At 39.7% G+C, this 20,209-nt stretch overlaps 1 protein-coding gene across 1 annotated transcript in view; it reads left to right on the top strand.

Annotated features, from left to right (window-relative positions):
- grk6 (G protein-coupled receptor kinase 6) overlaps window positions 1-20,209 on the top strand; it is a 76,976-nt gene that overhangs the window by 15,103 nt on the left and 41,664 nt on the right. Inside the window, exon 2 of the mRNA XM_041800750.1 lies at window positions 13,842-13,937. Coding sequence (XP_041656684.1) covers window positions 13,842-13,937 — 96 coding nt within the window. The remainder of the gene's footprint in view (window positions 1-13,841; window positions 13,938-20,209) is intronic.

Raw genomic sequence — 20,209 nt, 5'->3', positions numbered from 1 at the left:
ATTGACCATGACTGAAAAAGAAGGATAACTGAATACTGATGGACTTCAGCAGCCTTTAAGAATGGGTGACACAAAAGGAACACAAAAGTTACTGTGATTTACACAGTGATTTATGATTTAAAACAAGAAATTCACCAATATTAAATTGCAGAGACTTCTGTTTCTGTTGCTGTGGTTTTAAGACTGATGTGGACACAATTTCATTTTCAGTAGAATCATATCAAAGTGTGAATTAACAACCCTACATGAGATTGTTCCTGCACGATTTACCCTTTAGGCTTTATTTAAGGTGAAGTTCTCTTCATTTTTGCACATGACGCTGGCGTTTGATTCCTCTCTTACCTCCTGATGCTTCATTTTGCCAGTCCTCTTGTTTCTTGTTCTTTAAATCTGTCTCTGATGAGTCTCTCATATGACTTTTTTAAAGTTCAACATTAAATCCCTCTGTTGAACTACAGCTTGTTCCCTGTAAAAGCCTCTAAAGCTCCAGTGCTACCTGTCTGCAGCATGCATGGATGTCTAATCGTAGATGTTGTAAAGAAATATGTCTGACAGGATGGAATCATGATCTCCAGCACCATTAACTCCAGTATACTTCATACTGACTCTATCACAGAATAAATCTCTGTGATTGATATCTTTCTCTGGATTTTCTATAGCAAAGTTATAGTTGTTTTAGAAATAAGCCCTCAAAGATACAGTAGAAAAAAAAACAGTGTCTTTTTACAGAAATGTAAAAACTGGGCCCAGAATGGGGACAAAGATTTGTTTCATGGTGTGACAGATTTGGGAGTTTTTCTTTGAACCATGAGGAAACTTCCTGTTTTTGTTTGATGGGAGGCAGAGAGGAAAATATTACTAAATGCTTATTTAAGATAATTTTTTATTGATCCTGGAGGCGAAACTCCAGAACAGACATCATCTTACATTAACAATAAGAAAGACAACAGGATGAATAATGGCACCAGGCAGAACTCCATCATAACATCGTAAAAACAGATTTTTTCCAAATGTATATATAAAAAAATAAAACAGTATTATCACATTTAAATAAGTATTCAGAGCCTTTGCAAAAACACTTGAAATGTAGCTCAGGTTCCTGAGATGTTTCTACATCTTGATTGGAGTCCACCTGTGATCAATTAGACTGATTGTACATGATCCGGAGGGGCACACACCTCTCTATAGATCAGAGCAGTGCAATGCCACTTCCTGCTGTCCAGTGTGGCCACGCCCCTATTTGGGGGAAACCAAACCCTCAGGTTGAATGGCAGTAGGTTAGAAAATGTCAGTAACATCACGGTTTAAAGCCATTTTGTTGTGTTATGTGCCCAAACAATCTAAAACAAGAGTTCTGTGTCTTTAGGCTGAAACCAGAGAGGGCTAACGTTGGACCGCTGCTGTTCTTAATGACTTTAAGCTAGCTATGGCTCTGTGCTCAAGAATGGGGCGGGGCTTGCATCCTTTGGGCAAATTACCCAGGTGGGTTGCTCTGGTCTATAGAAGGCCTCGCAGCCATGCCGTCAGAGGAACACATAGGATACACGTGTGATTGTATTTGATATTTAATCATTTTTAATGGCCTATCCAATGCAAAAGTCGCAGCTGAAAGCCTTTTTGTTGTGCACACATGGAGGCGTTTGAGAGATTTTAAATAGAGAAATTAAAGACATTTGACGGTCCTGTCAGAACAGCATGACTACATGTTCTACAAATCATCTGAAATTTTAACATCCTTACATTTCTATACTTTAAAATCTCTAAATAAGCTCAGTCTTCATCATCTGCAACTTTTATTTTATGAACACATGACTGAATCAGCAGGAATTATCCAGCTGATTTAAGAAATTCTTAAAAAAGACCCTGACCCAACTGTGAGTAAAAACCCAAACCAGGATCTGAATTAACTCCAGCCCAGCACCAAGTGTGTGTAAGCTCTTTCATGCAGGTAGATATTTGTGCCAAATAGTCCTGCATAAGAAAGCTGCTGCATTTTAGTCCAGGTGCTTTGTGCTGTCAGGTCCTTGCAGTGTGGCGCTGATGGACACACCAACGTGATGCATGACCCCCCCCAACCACACACACACACACCCACACACACAAAGGTGGTTTACTGCAGATTTGTAGTCTCTCCTCCTCTTCAGGAGAAGAGAGAGGTGACCGTACCACATTCAGAATGCTTGTAACTGCTGGATCGAAGAAAATCTATCATTAGTTAGTCAACAGATATTCGTCAAGCTTCCCAGAGAACCAAAGCATCAGGGCTTCTCCTAATCAATATTTTTGATTCACAGTTTTAACATGTTAAAGGTTGAAATTATGGCATCATCATATTTTCGATATGAAACACAAACGTTAGCCCACTGTTGAGCTTCTCCTGCCTCCATGTATTTAGTCTTCTTTCATGCTGAGAAGCTTAATGAAATTGCTATTTTTTCCTTTTATTAGCCCATAAAGGTGTCTGTTAACAGGCCTTCTAAATGTTCTGTTAGCATTGAACTTCACAGGAAGCAATAAAGTCAGTGAGGCAGAGCTAATGCCCAACTCTAATAAAACAGAAGTACCTGGAAATGCAAATAAACCATCATTAAAGGTAATGAAATGCAAATAAAATGGCAATAAAGCTAAATAGTAAAGGTACAGCAGCATTAACCCTTACATGGCAAACTAGTCAAACTCCAATGCCCCCACTAAACAGGGTTTAGGGGTACTACAGGCTAACAGGGTTTAGAGGTACTACAGGCTAACAGGGTTTAGTGGTACTACAAGCTAACAGGGTTTAGTGGTACTACAAGCTAACAGGGTTTAGTGGTACTACAAGCTAACAGGGTTTAGTGGTACTACAAGCTAACAGGGTTTAGTGGTACTACAAGCTAACAGGGTTTAGGGGTACTACAGGCTAACAGGGTTTAGTGGTACTACAAGCTAACAGGGTTTAGTGGTACTACAAGCTAACAGGGTTTAGGGGTACTACAGGCTAACAGGGTTTAGGGGTATTGCAGGCTAACAGGGTTTAGGGGTACTACAGGCTAACAGGGTTTAGGGGTATTGCAGGCTAACAGGGTTTAGGGGTATTGCAGGCTAACAGGGTTTAGGGGTACTACAGGCTAACAGGGTTTAGGGGTACTACAGGCTAACAGGGTTTAGGGGTATTGCAGGCTAACAGGGTTTAGGGGTATTGCAGGCTAACAGGGTTTAGGGGTATTGCAGGCTAACAGGGTTTAGGGATATTGCAGGCTAACAGGGTTTAGGGGTAGTACAGGCTAACAGGGTTTAGGGGTATTGCAGGCTAACAGGGTTTAGGGGTATTGCAGGCTAACAGGGTTTAGGGTTATTGCAGGCTAACAGGGTTTAGGGGTATTGCAGGCTAACAGGGTTTAGGGGTATTCCAGGCTAACAGGGTTTAGGGGTATTGCAGGCTAACAGGGTTTAGGGGTATTGCAGGCTAACAGGGTTTAGGGGTATTCCAGGCTAACAGGGTTTAGGGGTATTGCAGGCTAACAGGGTTTAGGGGTATTGCAGGCTTACAGGATTTAGGGGTACTACAGGCTAACAGGGTTTAGGGGTACTACAGGCTAACAGGGTTTAGGGGTATTGCAGGCTAACAGGGTTTAGGGGTATTGCAGGCTAACAGGGTTTAGGGGTATTGCAGGCTAACAGGGTTTAGGGATATTGCAGGCTAACAGGGTTTAGGGGTATTGCAGGCTAACAGGGTTTAGGGGTATTGCAGGCTAACAGGGTTTAGGGTTATTGCAGGCTAACAGGGTTTAGGGGTATTGCAGGCTAACAGGGTTTAGGGGTATTGCAGGCTAATAAATGCTGCAGCTTGTGAAGCCACCAGGTCGGAGGCAGCTATAGCAGCAGGTTTTATCAGAAGAGCAATGAACCACACTGAAAGTTTTCTCAGCTCAAATGTTTTTATTCTTCACCAGACTGGCCTAGGCCCCAGATTTATTCCTCTGCTGGCTCCACTGTTAGTAAAAGCCACTGATACCCACGCCCAGGATGTCACCAAGGCTTTCTCTGATTGGCCGGTAATAAATGTGACATAAGAATATGAATGCAATCACAATCCAAGAATGTTTTCTTCAGTTCACAAACACTTTATGTGCTGCTGCCCAAGTACTTGAGATTGAAGTTTGAACTACATGTGTTTTATCAGTGTCAGTGTTAGAATCAGCCAAAATAAACATGTAAATAATGACACGTGTTTTATCAGTGTCAGTGTTAGAATCAGCCAAAATAAACATGTAAATAATGACACGTGTTTTATCAGTGTCAGTGTTAGAATCAGCCAAAATAAACATGTAAATAATGACACACGTGTTTTATCTGTCAGTGTTAGAATCAGCCAAAATAAACATGTAAATAATGACACACGTGTTTTATCTGTCAGTGTTAGAATCAGCCAAAATAAACATGTAAATAATGACACATGTGTTTTATCTGTCAGTGTTAGAATCAGCCAAAATAAACATGTAAATAATGACACACGTGTTTTATCAGTGTCAGTGTTAGAATCAGCCAAAATAAACATGTAAATAACGACACGTGTTTTATCAGTGTCAGTGTTAGAATCAGCCAAAATAAACATGTAAATAATGACACACGTGTTTTATCTGTCAGTGTTAGAATCAGCCAAAATAAACATGTAAATAATGACACACGTGTTTTATCTGTCAGTGTTAGAATCAGCCAAAATAAACATGTAAATAATGACACGTGTTTTATCTGTCAGTGTTAGAATCAGCCAAAATAAACATGTAAATAATGACACACGTGTTTTATCAGTGTCAGTGTTAGAATCAGCCAAAATAAACATGTAAATAATGACACACGTGTTTTATCTGTCAGTGTTAGAATCAGCCAAAATAAACATGTAAATAATGACACACGTGTTTTATCAGTGTCAGTGTTAGAATCAGCCAAAATAAACATGTAAATAATGACACACGTGTTTTATCTGTCAGTGTTAGAATCAGCCAAAATAAACATGTAAATAATGACACACGTGTTTTATCAGTGTCAGTGTTAGAATCAGCCAAAATAAACATGTAAATAATGACACACGTGTTTTATCTGTCAGTGTTAGAATCAGCCAAAATAAACATGTAAATAATGACACACGTGTTTTATCAGTGTCAGTGTTAGAATCAGCCAAAATAAACATGTAAATAATGGCACGTGTTTTATCAGTGTCAGTGTTAGAATCAGCCAAAATAAACATTTAAATAATGACACACGTGTTTTATCTGTCAGTGTTAGAATCAGCCAAAATAAACATGTAAATAATGACACACGTGTTTTATCAGTGTCAGTGTTAGAATCAGCCAAAATAAACATGTAAATAATGACACACGTGTTTTATCTGTCAGTGTTAGAATCAGCCAAAATAAACATGTAAATAATGACACACGTGTTTTATCTGTCAGTGTTAGAATCAGCCAAAATAAACATGTAAATAATGACACACGTGTTTTATCTGTCAGTGTTAGAATCAGCCAAAATAAACATGTAAATAATGACACGTGTTTTATCTGTCAGTGTTAGAATCAGCCAAAATAAACATGTAAATAATGACACACGTGTTTTATCAGTGTCAGTGTTAGAATCAGCCAAAATAAACATGTAAATAATGACACACGTGTTTTATCTTTCAGTGTTAGAATCAGCCAAAATAAACATGTAAATAATGACACACGTGTTTTATCTGTCACTGTTAGAATCAGCCAAAATAAACATGTAAATAATGACACACGTGTTTTATCTGTCAGTGTTAGAATCAGCCAAAATAAACATGTAAATAATGACACGTGTTTTATCTGTCAGTGTTAGAATCAGCCAAAATAAACATGTAAATAATGACACACGTGTTTTATCTGTCAGTGTTAGAATCAGCCAAAATAAACATGTAAATTATGACACACGTGTTTTATCTTTCAGTGTTAGAATCAGCCAAAATAAACATGTAAATAATGACACGTGTTTTATCTGTCAGTGTTAGAATCAGCCAAAATAAACATGTAAATAATGACACGTGTTTTATCAGTGTCAGTGTTAGAATCAGCCAAAATAAACATGTAAATAATGACACGTGTTTTATCAGTGTCAGTGTTAGAATCAGCCAAAATAAACATGTAAATAATGACACACGTGTTTTATCAGTGTCAGTGTTAGAATCAGCCAAAATAAACTGTAAAATAATGACACACGTGTTTTATCTGTCAGTGTTAGAATCAGCCAAAATAAACGTGTAAATAATGACACACGTGTTTTATCAGTGTCAGTGTTGGAATCAGCCAAAATAAACATGTAAATAATGACACACGTGTTTTATCTGTCAGTGTTAGAATCAGCCAAAATAAACATGTAAATAATGACACACGTGTTTTATCTGTCAGTGTTAGAATCAGCCAAAATAAACGTGTAAATAATGACAGACATCGGCCAAAGCCCAGTATCATGCAACACTGGGCCATTGGCACCACAGGGATCAGGGTGAAACTGAGAGTCAGTATCTGGATTTTCATTCTTCTCCAGAGTAGAGCAGTGACATTTTAAGCAATTATTTTGATTATTTACTAATTAATAAGACCTGAAATGATGCACAGTTAAGTGTCCCACCCTTGGCTTGGTGTCAGAGGAAACTGGCTGCCATGTGAGCATCTGCTCCGGTTTGTCCGCTGCTACAGCTGTTCTCATTAGCCCATACCATGTTTACGGCTGTATTATCATGGTGCTTGCTCTGCTTTGTCTTTTTTTTGATGCTGCTGCAGAAAAAGTTCTGTATGGTCACAAATCTTGAGCCTTCAGCTTCTTTCTTCTTGACAGACTGTTGGTTAAAACTTTTTTCTACATCAAATTGAACCAGAGACGTTGAAGTCAAACTTTGATGTTTTCTTCCAGCATGACTAAAAGCTACCAGACTTCTTTCAATGTAATTATATCTTGATTATTCAGAGCCGCTCTGTCACTGATCTCCTCTAACGCACAGGCGGACATCACAGATCTCATTTTCTCTCTTATCAATCAGCTTCTCAGTAATTCTGTGCCAGATATTATCATCCGTTTCCTGGACACAAACAAAACATCTTGTTTGCATTGTATCTGTGACAATCCTCCATTTTTACTGTCTAGTCTGCGGAGCAGCTGCCTGCTCCTGTTTGAATACTAAATCCTGAAAGGTGCTGTTGACTTTGTCCTCGACAGAGACGCTGCGGTGTTGTCGGTCATACATCAGCAGCTTCTGCAGTAGGAATTTGAAGGTTTGTTTGATCCTGGAGAACCATTAACACCTCAGAAACCTCAGGGAGAGAGAGGAAGAGATTGTGAAATGGCTGTTGATGATGACCTTGGAGCTGTTAAGAGCTGATGAAGATGCTTGGATTTCCTTCTTGTTTGTCTAAGATTAAGACTGTGTGCTCAAAAATATCAGCTAGGCCAGGGACAGCATGTGCTCTTTGGATGCCCTGAGGTTTGTCCAACGACAGGAGCACAGGAACACACATCAAAACATTTTTAGACTTTTTTTGATTGTTTTTAACTAAAGTATTTAACCTGCTGAGACCCTGCGTGCACGTATGAGGACATTTGACTGCCCTACAACACATCGATGACTTCTGCTAGTAGAATTTTAGAGATAATTGTTCAGATTTTTTGAAAAAAGTAATTGGCTTAGAATATCTGGAGAATTTACTTTGAAATTTTCAGAACATTTCTTGAATATCTTTTGGAACATTTTGAGTATTTGTAGATTATTATTAATATTTTTAAGCAATGGGTGTTATGCCATGTTGGCACTTTCATGGGAATATCAAGAATTAAATTGAAAATGTTTGGGAATTTGATTGGAATTTTGAGTGAGAACTTCGGATTTTGGGGGGAAATATTTTTGGACATTTACATTATTTTCCATGGAATTTAATGGTACATTTTTGTGAATTTGATTAGAAATTTGGGGGAAATTGCTTTAAATTTTTTAGGAATTTTTATGGATTTTTTTGGGTGAACATTTAATGTAAATCTTTTGACTTGTTCAGAAAACCTCACAATTGTTTTGGAGAATATTTGAGGATATTCTGCGGTATTTTTAAGAGAGTTTTTTAATTTTCACATTTTTTTTTAAATGTTTTGGGAATCTCATTATCTTCAAGGGAATTTTCCAGAATCTCCATAACTTTTAGGAGAAATTGAGTTCAGGTTCTGGTGGTCTATCAGATAACGGACCAAATTCTATGTCTCTGACACCATGCATTACTGATTGACTGATTCAGAACTAAAGGTTAATCTGTAGAACATGTTAAGGATTTAAAATGTCCCTCCTAGGATGATTTAAAGACATGAGACCATCATCTTTATGTAAAATTAGTGGTGATAATACTGTAGCGTGTATTTGAGTCTTATTAGCTGTTACTAATGCGTTATTAATATGTAGCAGTTGCTATGCTGACAAGTGGCTATGGTATGGGCTAGGGTCAGAAGATTAGGTACGGCTGCTGGAGCTGGTGTAAGTAATTAAGAGGCAGAGACAGTATCGGGTTTAAATGGTGACGGTACCATGTATTGTAATGAATAAAGAATAACAGAAGCATTTACAGAACCAAAATGAAGAAATAATGATAATAATCCTCAAACATATTTACAACTACTGCAGTATTTTTGAAAAGTGCACTATGAGCTTTGATTGAGTTCAAGTGAGTAGTTGCAACACAACAATAAATAGAGTCCAAAAGAAAACCAGAAATCCAGGGAAATGTTGGTACAGGCGGTTCCACACAACTGACGCGACAACCCACAAGGGTTAGAGTTCATTGATTTGCTTAATAGTCCGTAGATTTGTTGTCCTTGAGTAAACTTGAGGTGTGATCATGGGTTAGCAGTCAGTGTGAGAGTGGTGGGGGGACAGGCTGTGTAGGCCTCCTACCAGACCCTAGGATGATGGTTGATGGTTCTATACTCCCAGCAGTAGTTGTCTGAGCTCGCCATCAATCCCTTTAAGGTTTCACCTGGCCTGTATTAAATAAACAGGACCAATGAATAACCAGAATTAGGCTGCTAAAGCCTGTAACATTAGCTGGTTATCATACACAATTCAAAAAGCAAATACAAATCATGAATTAAACGCACCAGCTACCAATAATTCACTTCCAGTATTGTTAGTTAGTGTTTTGGCTATTGAGCTGTAGCCTAATAGCATTAGTGCAATAAAATATCCAAAGTCCATTCAGAATAAATGATTGTCAATAAATAACATCCAATGACAGGCATGCATACATTCCAGACAGGCAGAATAAAGTGAATAACCCAGTAAATAAACTGTACAATGAGTACAAATGCAAATAAACTGTTAGCCCATCTATGCTAATGCTAGCCCGCTAGCTTGGCATGTTAGCATCACACTTGATCATTCAACACTCACCAGTTCCTCAGTTTAATCTGTGCACGATGGGGGCAACAGACTCCCGGCGGACCAGTAGTCAGCTCTAAAGGTTAACAACATAATACTTAGTTTGCAAAACATGACGAGAAGTAAAAGAGCGAATATTTATAATTGTTGGAGACGAACCTGTCGGACAGCTTCCCCCACACACGTCTGACTAGGGAGCTGCCCACACAGGTTCAAAAGCCGCTCTGCATGCTACCGTTGATCGAGCGCAGTCACATGACCTATAGCCCCTCCAGTGTAGCTATGTAGCCACAGCCTAAAGGCATCATGGGAGTTCCAGTGTTGCTGTGTGGTGAATAAACGTGCTGCCACAGCTCCTCAAGCAGACGGGAACTTCCTCTGGTTTCTTTGTTCTGATTGTTTGGATGATGCTCGCTGTTTGAGTCGACTCTGCTGAAACTCACACAGACACGCAAACATGCTACACTACACGCTAACCCTAACATGCTACACTACACACTAACCCTAACATGCTACACTACACGCTAACCCTAACATGCTACACTACACACTAACCCTAACATGCTACACTACACGCTAACCCTAACATGCTACACTACACGCTAACCCTAACATGCTACACTACACGCTAACCCTAACATGCTACACTACACGCTAACCCTAACATGCTACACTACACGCTAACCCTAACATGCTACACTACACGCTAACCCTAACATGCTACACTACACACTAACCCTAACATGCTACACTACACGCTAACCCTAACATGCTACACTACACGCTAACCCTAACATGCTACACTACACACTAACCCTAACATGCTACACTACACGCCCCTAACATGCTACACTACACACTAACCTAATATGCTAAACTACACACTAACCCTAACATGCTACACTACACGCTAACCCTAACATGCTACACTACACACTAACCCTAACATGCTACACTACACGCTAACCCTAACATGCTACACTACACACTAACCCTAACATGCTACACTACACGCTAACCCTAACATGCTACACTACACACTAACCCTAACATGCTACACTACACACTAACCCTAACATGCTAAACTACACGCTAACCCTAACATGCTAAACTACACGCTAACCCTAACATGCTAAACTACACACTAACCCTAACATGCTACACTACACACTAACCCTAACATGCTACACTACACGCTAACCCTAACATGCTACACTACACACTAACCCTAACATGCTACACTACACACTAACCCTAACATGCTACACTACACGCTAACCCTAACATGCTACACTACACACTAACCCTAACATGCTACACTACACACTAACCCTAACATGCTAAACTACACACTAACCCTAACATGCTACACTACACGCTAACCCTAACATGCTACACTACACACTATCCCTAACATGCTAAACTAGACACTAACCCTAACATGCTACACTACACACTAACCCTAACATGCTACACTACACGCTAACCCTAACATGCTACACTACACGCTAACCCTAACATGCTTAACTACACACTAACCCTAACATGCTACACTACAAACTAACCCTAACATGCTACACTACACACTAACCCTAACATGCTAAACTACACACTAACCCTAACATGCTAAACTACACGCTAACCCTAACATGCTACACTACACGCTAACCCCTACATGCTAAACTACACACTAACCCTAACATGCTACACTACAAACTAACCCTAACATGCTAAACTACACACTAACCCTAACATGCTACACTACAAACTAACCCTAACATGCTAAACTACACGCTAACCCTAACATGCTAAACTACACACTAACCCTAACATGCTACACTACACACTAACCCTAACATGCTACACTACACGCTAACCCTAACATGCTACACTACACACTAACCCTAACATGCTACACTACACACTAACCCTAACATGCTAAACTACACACTAACCCTAACATGCTACACTACACGCTAACCCTAACATGCTACACTACACACTAACCCTAACATGCTACACTACACACTAACCCTAACATGCTAAACTACACACTAACCCTAACATGCTAAACTACACACTAACCCTAACATGCTACACTACACACTAACCCTAACATGCTACACTACACACTAACCCTAACATGCTACACTACACGCTAACCCTAACATGCTACACTACACGCTAACCCCTACATGCTAAACTACACACTAACCCTAACATGCTAAACTACACACTAACCCTAACATGCTAAACTACACACTAACCCTAACATGCTAAACTACACACTAACCCTAACATGCTAAACTACACACTAACCCTAACATGCTACACTACAAACTAACCCTAACATGCTACACTACACACTAACCCTAACATGCTACACTACACGCTAACCCTAACATGCTAAACTACACGCTAACCCTAACATGCTAAACTACACACTAACCCTAACATGCTACACTACACACTAACCCTAACATGCTACACTACACGCTAACCCTAACATGCTAAACTACACGCTAACCCTAACATGCTAAACTACACACTAACCCTAACATGCTACACTACACGCTAACCCTAACATGCTAAACTACACACTAACCCTAACATGCTAAACTACATGCTAACCCTAACATGCTACACTACACGCTAACCCTAACATGCTAAACTACACGCTAACCCTAACATGCTAAACTACACACTAACCCTAACATGCTAAACTACACGCTAACCCTAACATGCTACACTACACACTAACCCTAACATGCTAAACTACACGCTAACCCTAACATGCTAAACTACACGCTAACCCTAACATGCTACACTACACGCTAACCCTAACATGCTAAACTACACGCTAACCCTAACATGCTAAACTACACACTAACCCTAACATGCTAAACTACACACTAACCCTAACATGCTAAACTACATGCTAACCCTAACATGCTAAACTACACACTAACCCTAACATGCTAAACTACACACTAACCCTAACATGCTACACTACACACTAACCCTAACATGCTAAACTACACACTAACCCTAACATGCTAAACTACATGCTAACCCTAACATGCTACACTACACACTAACCCTAACATGCTACACTACACGCTAACCCTAACATGCTAAACTACACACTAACCCTAACATGCTAAACTACACGCTAACCCTAACATGCTACACTACACGCTAACCCTAACATGCTAAACTACACGCTAACCCTAACATGCTAAACTACATGCTAACCCTAACATGCTACACTACACGCTAACCCTAACATGCTAAACTACACGCTAACCCTAACATGCTAAACTACATGCTAACCCTAACATGCTAAACTACACACTAACCCTAACATGCTAAACTACACGCTAACCCTAACATGCTAAACTACACACTAACCCTAACATGCTAAACTACACACTAACCCTAACATGCTACACTACACACTAACCCTAACATGCTAAACTACACGCTAACCCTAACATGCTAAACTACACGCTAACCCTAACATGCTACACTACACACTAACCCTAACATGCTACACTACACGCTAACCCTAACATGCTAAACTACATGCTAACCCTAACATGCTAAACTACACACTAACCCTAACATGCTACACTACACGCTAACCCTAACATGCTACACTACACACTAACCCTAACATGCTACACTACACGCTAACCCTAACATGCTACACTACACGCTAACCCTAACATGCTACACTACACGCTAACCCTAACATGCTACACTACACGCTAACCCTAACATGCTAAACTACATGCTAACCCTAACATGCTACACTACACGCTAACCCTAACATGCTAAACTACACGCTAACCCTAACATGCTACACTACACGCTAACCCTAACATGCTACACTACATCTGCATTAATACCCTCCAGACACACAGGTCGAGATACGACCCTAATGTGGATTTAATCAAAGTCAGTCTTGACGTACTTTTATCTAACTTCAGTAATCACATTTATCTGACCTTGGACATGAAGTTTAAACTTTCTCTGCATTCTATTTTCTTTTCTTTTTTTTTCACATTTTGATTAATTCTAAGATGAAAAGCACACTAAAAAGCTTAAAACATGCATTTTTTAAAATGAGGGCAATGCTTCCAAACTTTTAGGAATTTCTGTTTCCAAATGCAGAACTATATAATCCCCTTGTTAAAATGCAGAGGTTGCAGAGTTGTTAATCCCACCAAAGACGTCTTTTTCTTTAAATAAGGTAAACTAACTACTGTCACTATTGTCATATTTATACTAAACAGCTGCTTAACTTCTATCAGCTGGTCTGTCCTCTGAATTTTGGAATGTTTTTTTATATTTTTCTTTTGCATTTAACACCAAAAGAAGTCAAGCATTGGACTTCGTATTTAAACCAAACCTTTTATTTTGTGTTTTGCAGGAGGTGGTGGGAACAGGAAAGGAAAAAGTAAGAAATGGAAGCAGCTGCTGCAGTTCCCCCACATCAGTTTGTGTGAAGAGCTGCGACAAACCACAGGTAAGACACCGCCGTCTCCGCTCAGTCTGTCAGGCTGGAGGTTTTTCTATAGCTCACATGGCGGTTTTGCTCACTGATCACTTCAGGAGATATACCTGTAACTGCTCATTATTGCAAACATCTAATTAGCCAGTCACAGAGCAGTAACCATGGCCTTCAGGCATACACAGTGTTCCAAATTATGCAATATTATTTTTGTTCTTTTTTTCTTAAATTGTCTGTATAATTGGCAGTCAATAGGATTTTCATTTCTCAACAATTTAATTGCAATGTGGATTTAATATGACGAAATTATCAGTGATGACAGTTTCTCACAAATTTTTCACAAAATAACTTCAAATGCAGAGTTCTAAATTATTATGCAAAACAGAGTTTCAAAACATTCGATAGTTTATAAATGATTAAAAACAGAAATGTGTTTTATTTTTTTTCACTGGGAGGTGATTTTCCTCGAATCAAAGCTATTTCAATCAAAAATATCTTTACAGATCCAGTTCCATCTGAACACAGAGGCCCTTCTCTGGTCTCACCTTCACTCTTCTGTTGAACTTGTACGCCCATCTCTAGTTTCTGCCTGTATTTCCTCTGAGGATGCCAGGGCTGCTGTTTGGAAGTGAACTGCCTTCAGCCCCCATAGAGCTTCCTTTAAGGATGCTCCACAGTTTCTCAATAGGGTCAAAGGTCAGGGGATGATGGTGGCAACACCAGGATTTCTCCTTATATGCCCTTAGCAGCCAAGGCCTCAGTGGGATTTTTGTCTTGCATGAAATTGATTTTACTCCAGAAAGCACCGTTCTTCTTTTTATACCATGGCAGGAAATGGACGGTTAAGAACTCCACATATTTTGCTTTACATTAAAGGAGCCTACTGACTCACATCCTATGAATCCAGCCCAAAACATGACTCCACCTCCTCCTTGCTGCCGTTTCAGCCTTTTTGGGACATGGAGGCCATCCACAAATAATCCAGAGCTCCATCCCTCTGAACATCCAGAACTCCATCCCTCTGAACATCCAGTGTAGGACAGAATTCATCAGTGAATAAAACTGTTTGAAAATGAGTCTTCGTGTATTCCTGAGCCAACCATTTCTCCTTGTGGGTGTTGGTTAAGGTGGATGAAATACAGCTTTGTCAGCAGGTCTCTGGAGGATCCTGATCCAGAGGTTCTTGGGATCACCAGCAGCTTCAAACACCTGTTTGCCACTCATCAGTGGATTTTTTTAGTACAACAATCTCTCTTCATTTTCCCCTGAAATTTCCGGTGTTTTCATGCCTTTTTATGTGCAGGAAGGTCTTTCTTTTTCCCCATATTGAGTGAAACCTGTGATGATGTTAATAATGTGGACCAGCCTCCTTCGGTAGTTTCTCTTTAATCAGGCTCACCTGGCTAACCAGTGACCACACCTGTCTGAGACTGATGTCAGTGATGGAGACTGACAGAAGCAGCACAATTGAAAAACAATCAAATCAAATGCTTGTTTGATTGGAATCATGTTTTCATAACAACTGGGATTCAGTGTAGACATAGTCAAGATGGTGTGCTGAAGCCCAAACAGAGCATGTCTACTTGCTTTAATGCATTGGTTTCTGCATGCCATTGGCTGATGAGATATTTTTGTTTGACACGCTGATGAAGTGGTCAGAGAGTGCAAATGTGATCATGAGAAATGTGCAGAACAGTTTACAGACAAAAAATCAGTCACAACAACTCAAAAACCATTTAGGAAACTCTTAAATGTCCAAACCCATGTTCCCATGAGCAGCAGAGGTGTTAGGTTGTTAAATATGGCTGAGACTACTGATGTTTGGGTAACAGATCAAATCCATGCTGCCAGTGGTTCTCAAATGGTGTGGCAGCACACAATGGTGTGACCGCTTTGTCAAGAAACACATAATCTGTGGTCATACATAGTTTTTCTTTATTAGCAGTTGTAAATTTGCACCTCAGGCTGTTTTTCACATGTGGCTGTTCTGGGAGAAGAAGCTGGGGTGGAGGAGGGTTGTAAAAAAGTGGCTTGGAGAGGGAGCAGCAAAGCATAGCCAGGTTAGAGGCGTTTAAATATGGCAGCATGAGCGTGATTAGCCAATAGCATGCTTAAAGCTAATTAGCTGGCCGTCAGCTGACGAGGGCTTGTGTGAGATCAGCTGATCTCAGTTATAAGGCAGTGCTGACTCTGTGGCCTGCCTGAGCTGATGCTTTATGCTTGGTTTACTCTAACATGTTTTAAATAGGCAATTTTGTATAGATGTGGATTTGGTGTGCCTTCAAGTTTTGGCTTGATATAGGGTGTCCTTGGGCAAGAAAAAGTTGAAAACCACTGCACGAGGCCATCTGCACCCTCCAGCAGTCAGGCTTTAGGGAGAAACAGAATAACCAGTGGCTGAAAGAAGTGATTTTACTGAGTCCTTGGACAAAAAGGGGAAACCGTCTGTCCATCAGTTTGTCACTTTTCTATCAGATCTCAGTGTGTGCAGGCTGAAGGCTTTACCTCTAAACATCTAGAGGTTAAAAGGTCTTCCACAGGAATCAGTACTGGGAAAACTGTTGTGTACAATTTCTATCAACAGTTTCGGTCAAAAAAAAATCCAATGCAAATTTTCATTTATTATGTGGATGACTCCGTCATTGATTTGTCTGGATCAGACTCCCTGGCTTTGCTGCTGTACAGCAGTGGTCATCAACTGATGACCTGGGAGCTGTATCAGCCCCCCCCCGCCAGGGTTAGGGTTAGGGTTAGGTTAGGGTTAGGGTTACCTACTTTTTCCACCCTGCACTGTGAATGTTTACATGTTTTGTTCAATAAAAACATGAAAACGTATCATTTTTTTGTGCGGTATTAGTTTCAGCAGACTGTGTTTGTCTATCCAAGAAATCCCAAAGGGTTCACATACTTTTTCTTGCATCTGTAGATCTGTGAAGGTTTGGAGGGAATTGGTTTCTCTAAATGCCTCGTGGAAAACTGCAACTTCAATCAAGATACTAATAATAGGTATTTGTTTACCATGCTGAATTACACTAATACTAGTACTAATAATAATAATAAGTAATACTAGTGTGGTCTGGTCCCATAAGCCGCCAGATTGAAAGCTTTATTTAAACTTCAAGAAAAAATCTAAACAATTGCATACTATATTTTTGCCTGCTCCAGTTTTTCTGATTTGAAAAATCATCTGGGGGCCGTACGGGGAGTCTGCGGGGGAACTGAGGTGACCCCCGGGCCTCCAGTTGAGGATGTCTGCTGTAGAGCAATATGTAAAGGAGCTGAAGTTGCAGTTGGGTTTTCATTTCAGAAAAATATCTGGCTTTCCTTTTCCTGCTAAGAAAGGACTTGTTGCTGCCACTTTTATACCTCCAAGTTATTATTATGGTGATGTTTTATAAATACATGCATCATATTCATGCCTTAAATCTCTGGATTCTTTCCATGGGATGCAACGGTACCACATTTTTAAGACCAAGTATGAGAACAGTTACTTGTACTCACTGATCCTGAGTACAGATATGAGTACTTTATAATACCAGACTGTTCTTGAAATTATTTTACGTTTGGTTTATTTTCATCAGTTGCTCTTCATCCCTCCTCTTGGAAAATGATCAGTGCACGTTCATTCTCCTCTACTTTGACTCTTTATCTTCATGCATCACTAGACTGCAGACATGGCTCTAAATCCAACTTCTGACTTACCTACTGAGAGGCTAGAATCCTGCCCTAAAACTAGACCAAGTATCTGAAATGCTTTATGAATGCGAGTACTGGGACATGGCATCAGTAGGGTAGCCCACACTGGGTGAGGGTTTGCTCCCTTTTCCCAGGAGTACTTGAACTTGACTTTTCAACATCTGGTTAATGATTATTGCACATTATATGGAATTGTCAGCAGTTTAAAAGACGTAAAACACAAAAACAGTTTTGTTTTTCATGGCTTTTATTAGAAGAAATGTTGTTATTGCTCATGAAGTTTTGATTGGACATTTGAAATGTGAACCTATACATGTTTAAAACAATCACCAGTTATTTTTGGAGTCTAGGACTCTGGGTGTGCAAAAGAGAACTATACTCAGTTCAGAAGATGCATCCTTCAAATTGCTGTCCTCCTCTATGAACCGTAGCGGCTGTTTTACCGTTCTTGATGGTCTCCCCGACGTTATAAATGTGTGTAATAAAACACAGACACGCACTAATGCCACTATCTAACGCTATTTTTAGAAAACTAAACACCACTCTCGCTCGCTCTCCTTTTACTCTCTTCCTTCACTCTCCTTTCTCACTGGTCTTCTGCAAAGCTGACCTTTTCGTGGTACTGTTGGACATTACTGTAATATATATACCACACATCATATATTGCCGGAAAGCACAGATTCTCAGCTCTCTGTCAGGGTTGGAATTTTTTGAATTGAGCAAACTTTTGAGGAGTTATGGTGCTGAGAATCTGTGTAGTTGTCTCTCCAAACTTCTGGTGAATTGTTATAAATGCCCACATTATATGGTTGCGAGTACTGTAATGAACCATTTATGTGCGCATGCCCACAATTCTCAGATTTCCAACACCATTGGAATTTTTCAAATCGGACAAACTTTGACAGAGTTCTGGTAATAAAACTCCAGACATATAGAACAGATCACCGTCGCTACCTCAGTAGGTAAAGGGTTAAATACATTTGAATAAATCACAGTTAAAATCAGAAAGTGTTTAAGGTCGTAGTCTAACAGGGAGACATGTGAATTATATTTTAAGAAAATATTTTCTTTGTAAGTGGCATCAGCTGACTCCTCTTCCTCTCTGTGGAGGGAAAGTCCCGACACGGCCTCTGGATGAAGATATGAATGTATAATTTACTCCACAGGACATGTATGATCTATGTATAGGACATCAAACGCTCTTATTCAATCAGATTTGTATTTTTAACCCTGCTGCTCTGTGTTTATGATGTCTCTGCACACAGCAGCCTCTGTTACTCCAAGCATAAATCAGCGCCATAATGGTCATGAGTTGTTATGGTGGCCTCTGAGGGTCAAAACAGATCAGGTACAAAACAAACTGTATGTTACAGTCACAATATTAAACATGTAGACACACTGAAGCATGATGGGAAGAATACAGTAATCTTTATCTTTTTATAATGAGTCTGATTTTTCCTCTGCAGTCGTCACAGTTTAAAACTGCTCAAATATACATTTAATTATTGATTATTACTGATTCTCTCTGTCGTTCTTATTGAAAACAAACAGAAAAAAGACAGAACGTGATGTATTTTCCATCATGTTCCCTAAATCAGGACATCCTGAAGCTTTGGTTTTCACTCATCAGTGTTTTGAATGGAAGAATGGTCTCTTCCATGAAAAGCAGAAAATCTGTGGTGACAGTAAAGTACATGCTGTTACAGATCTGCAGCCCTGAAGGACTTAAGAGTGAACTTTTCAATGAGGACATCAAAATCCAGAGAGGTCAGGATTCGTGCTGTTAAAACAAAGCTGGATGACTTTCCTAGTTGGACTGAAGACTGACTTTTAAAATAGGTGAACATGCTAGTCCCACTGAACCCAGCCTAACACACCATGTTTAGATTTACTGTGGTGTGAATGCAGCTTCATCAGGTTGCACGTGCTCCTCAGCCTCCATGCTGGGCTGTTAGGGTGTAACCAATCCTTTGATATGAATTTATGCTTCTATTGGTTGATCAAACATCCAGTTAAACTGCTAGAAAATGTAGATACTGATCAACACTTCATCTTTAAGTTGTGCCTTTATTTTGAAATTCTCATTGCATGCCTGTCTGACAGTTTTCTGTTGGCTCCTGAACTTTCAAACAAGCTAATTGCAAACAAGCTAATGCTAACAGCTGGCAGCTGCACTGTAAACCAAGATTTTGTTTCTAATTAAACTTTTTAGCAATCATTACTTATGCTTTCATGTTTTGTCAAAAAACGTTGACGTTACTAAATCAAATTAGTCGTCTGTATTATTCAGCTGAAAGATGCAACGCCATGATCATGTGATCATGTTAAGCTGAGATCAATTAGTATGTGTAGTTCTGGGGGGGGATTTCAAAATTTCAAAAAACCATGAGTGAGACTGTCAGTGCATCTGTTGGCACTGGCAGGCAATGCTTCCGCCATGACGGTCCACACTAGGCGAAGCCAGTGCTTTGCCTCACTGTGTCTCCAGCCCACCAGGGAGGGAGTAATCATCGAATTAGATTTTGGGAGTGATCCGGATCACCGTCTGGATCCAGGAATGTTTTTAAAGGATTCTTCACTATGGGGAGATA

This window comes from Cheilinus undulatus, linkage group 12 (genome assembly GCF_018320785.1).
Source record: "Cheilinus undulatus linkage group 12, ASM1832078v1, whole genome shotgun sequence".
Taxonomy (NCBI): Eukaryota; Metazoa; Chordata; class Actinopteri; order Labriformes; family Labridae; genus Cheilinus; species Cheilinus undulatus.
This window is presented reverse-complemented; position numbering and strand designations above follow the sequence as displayed.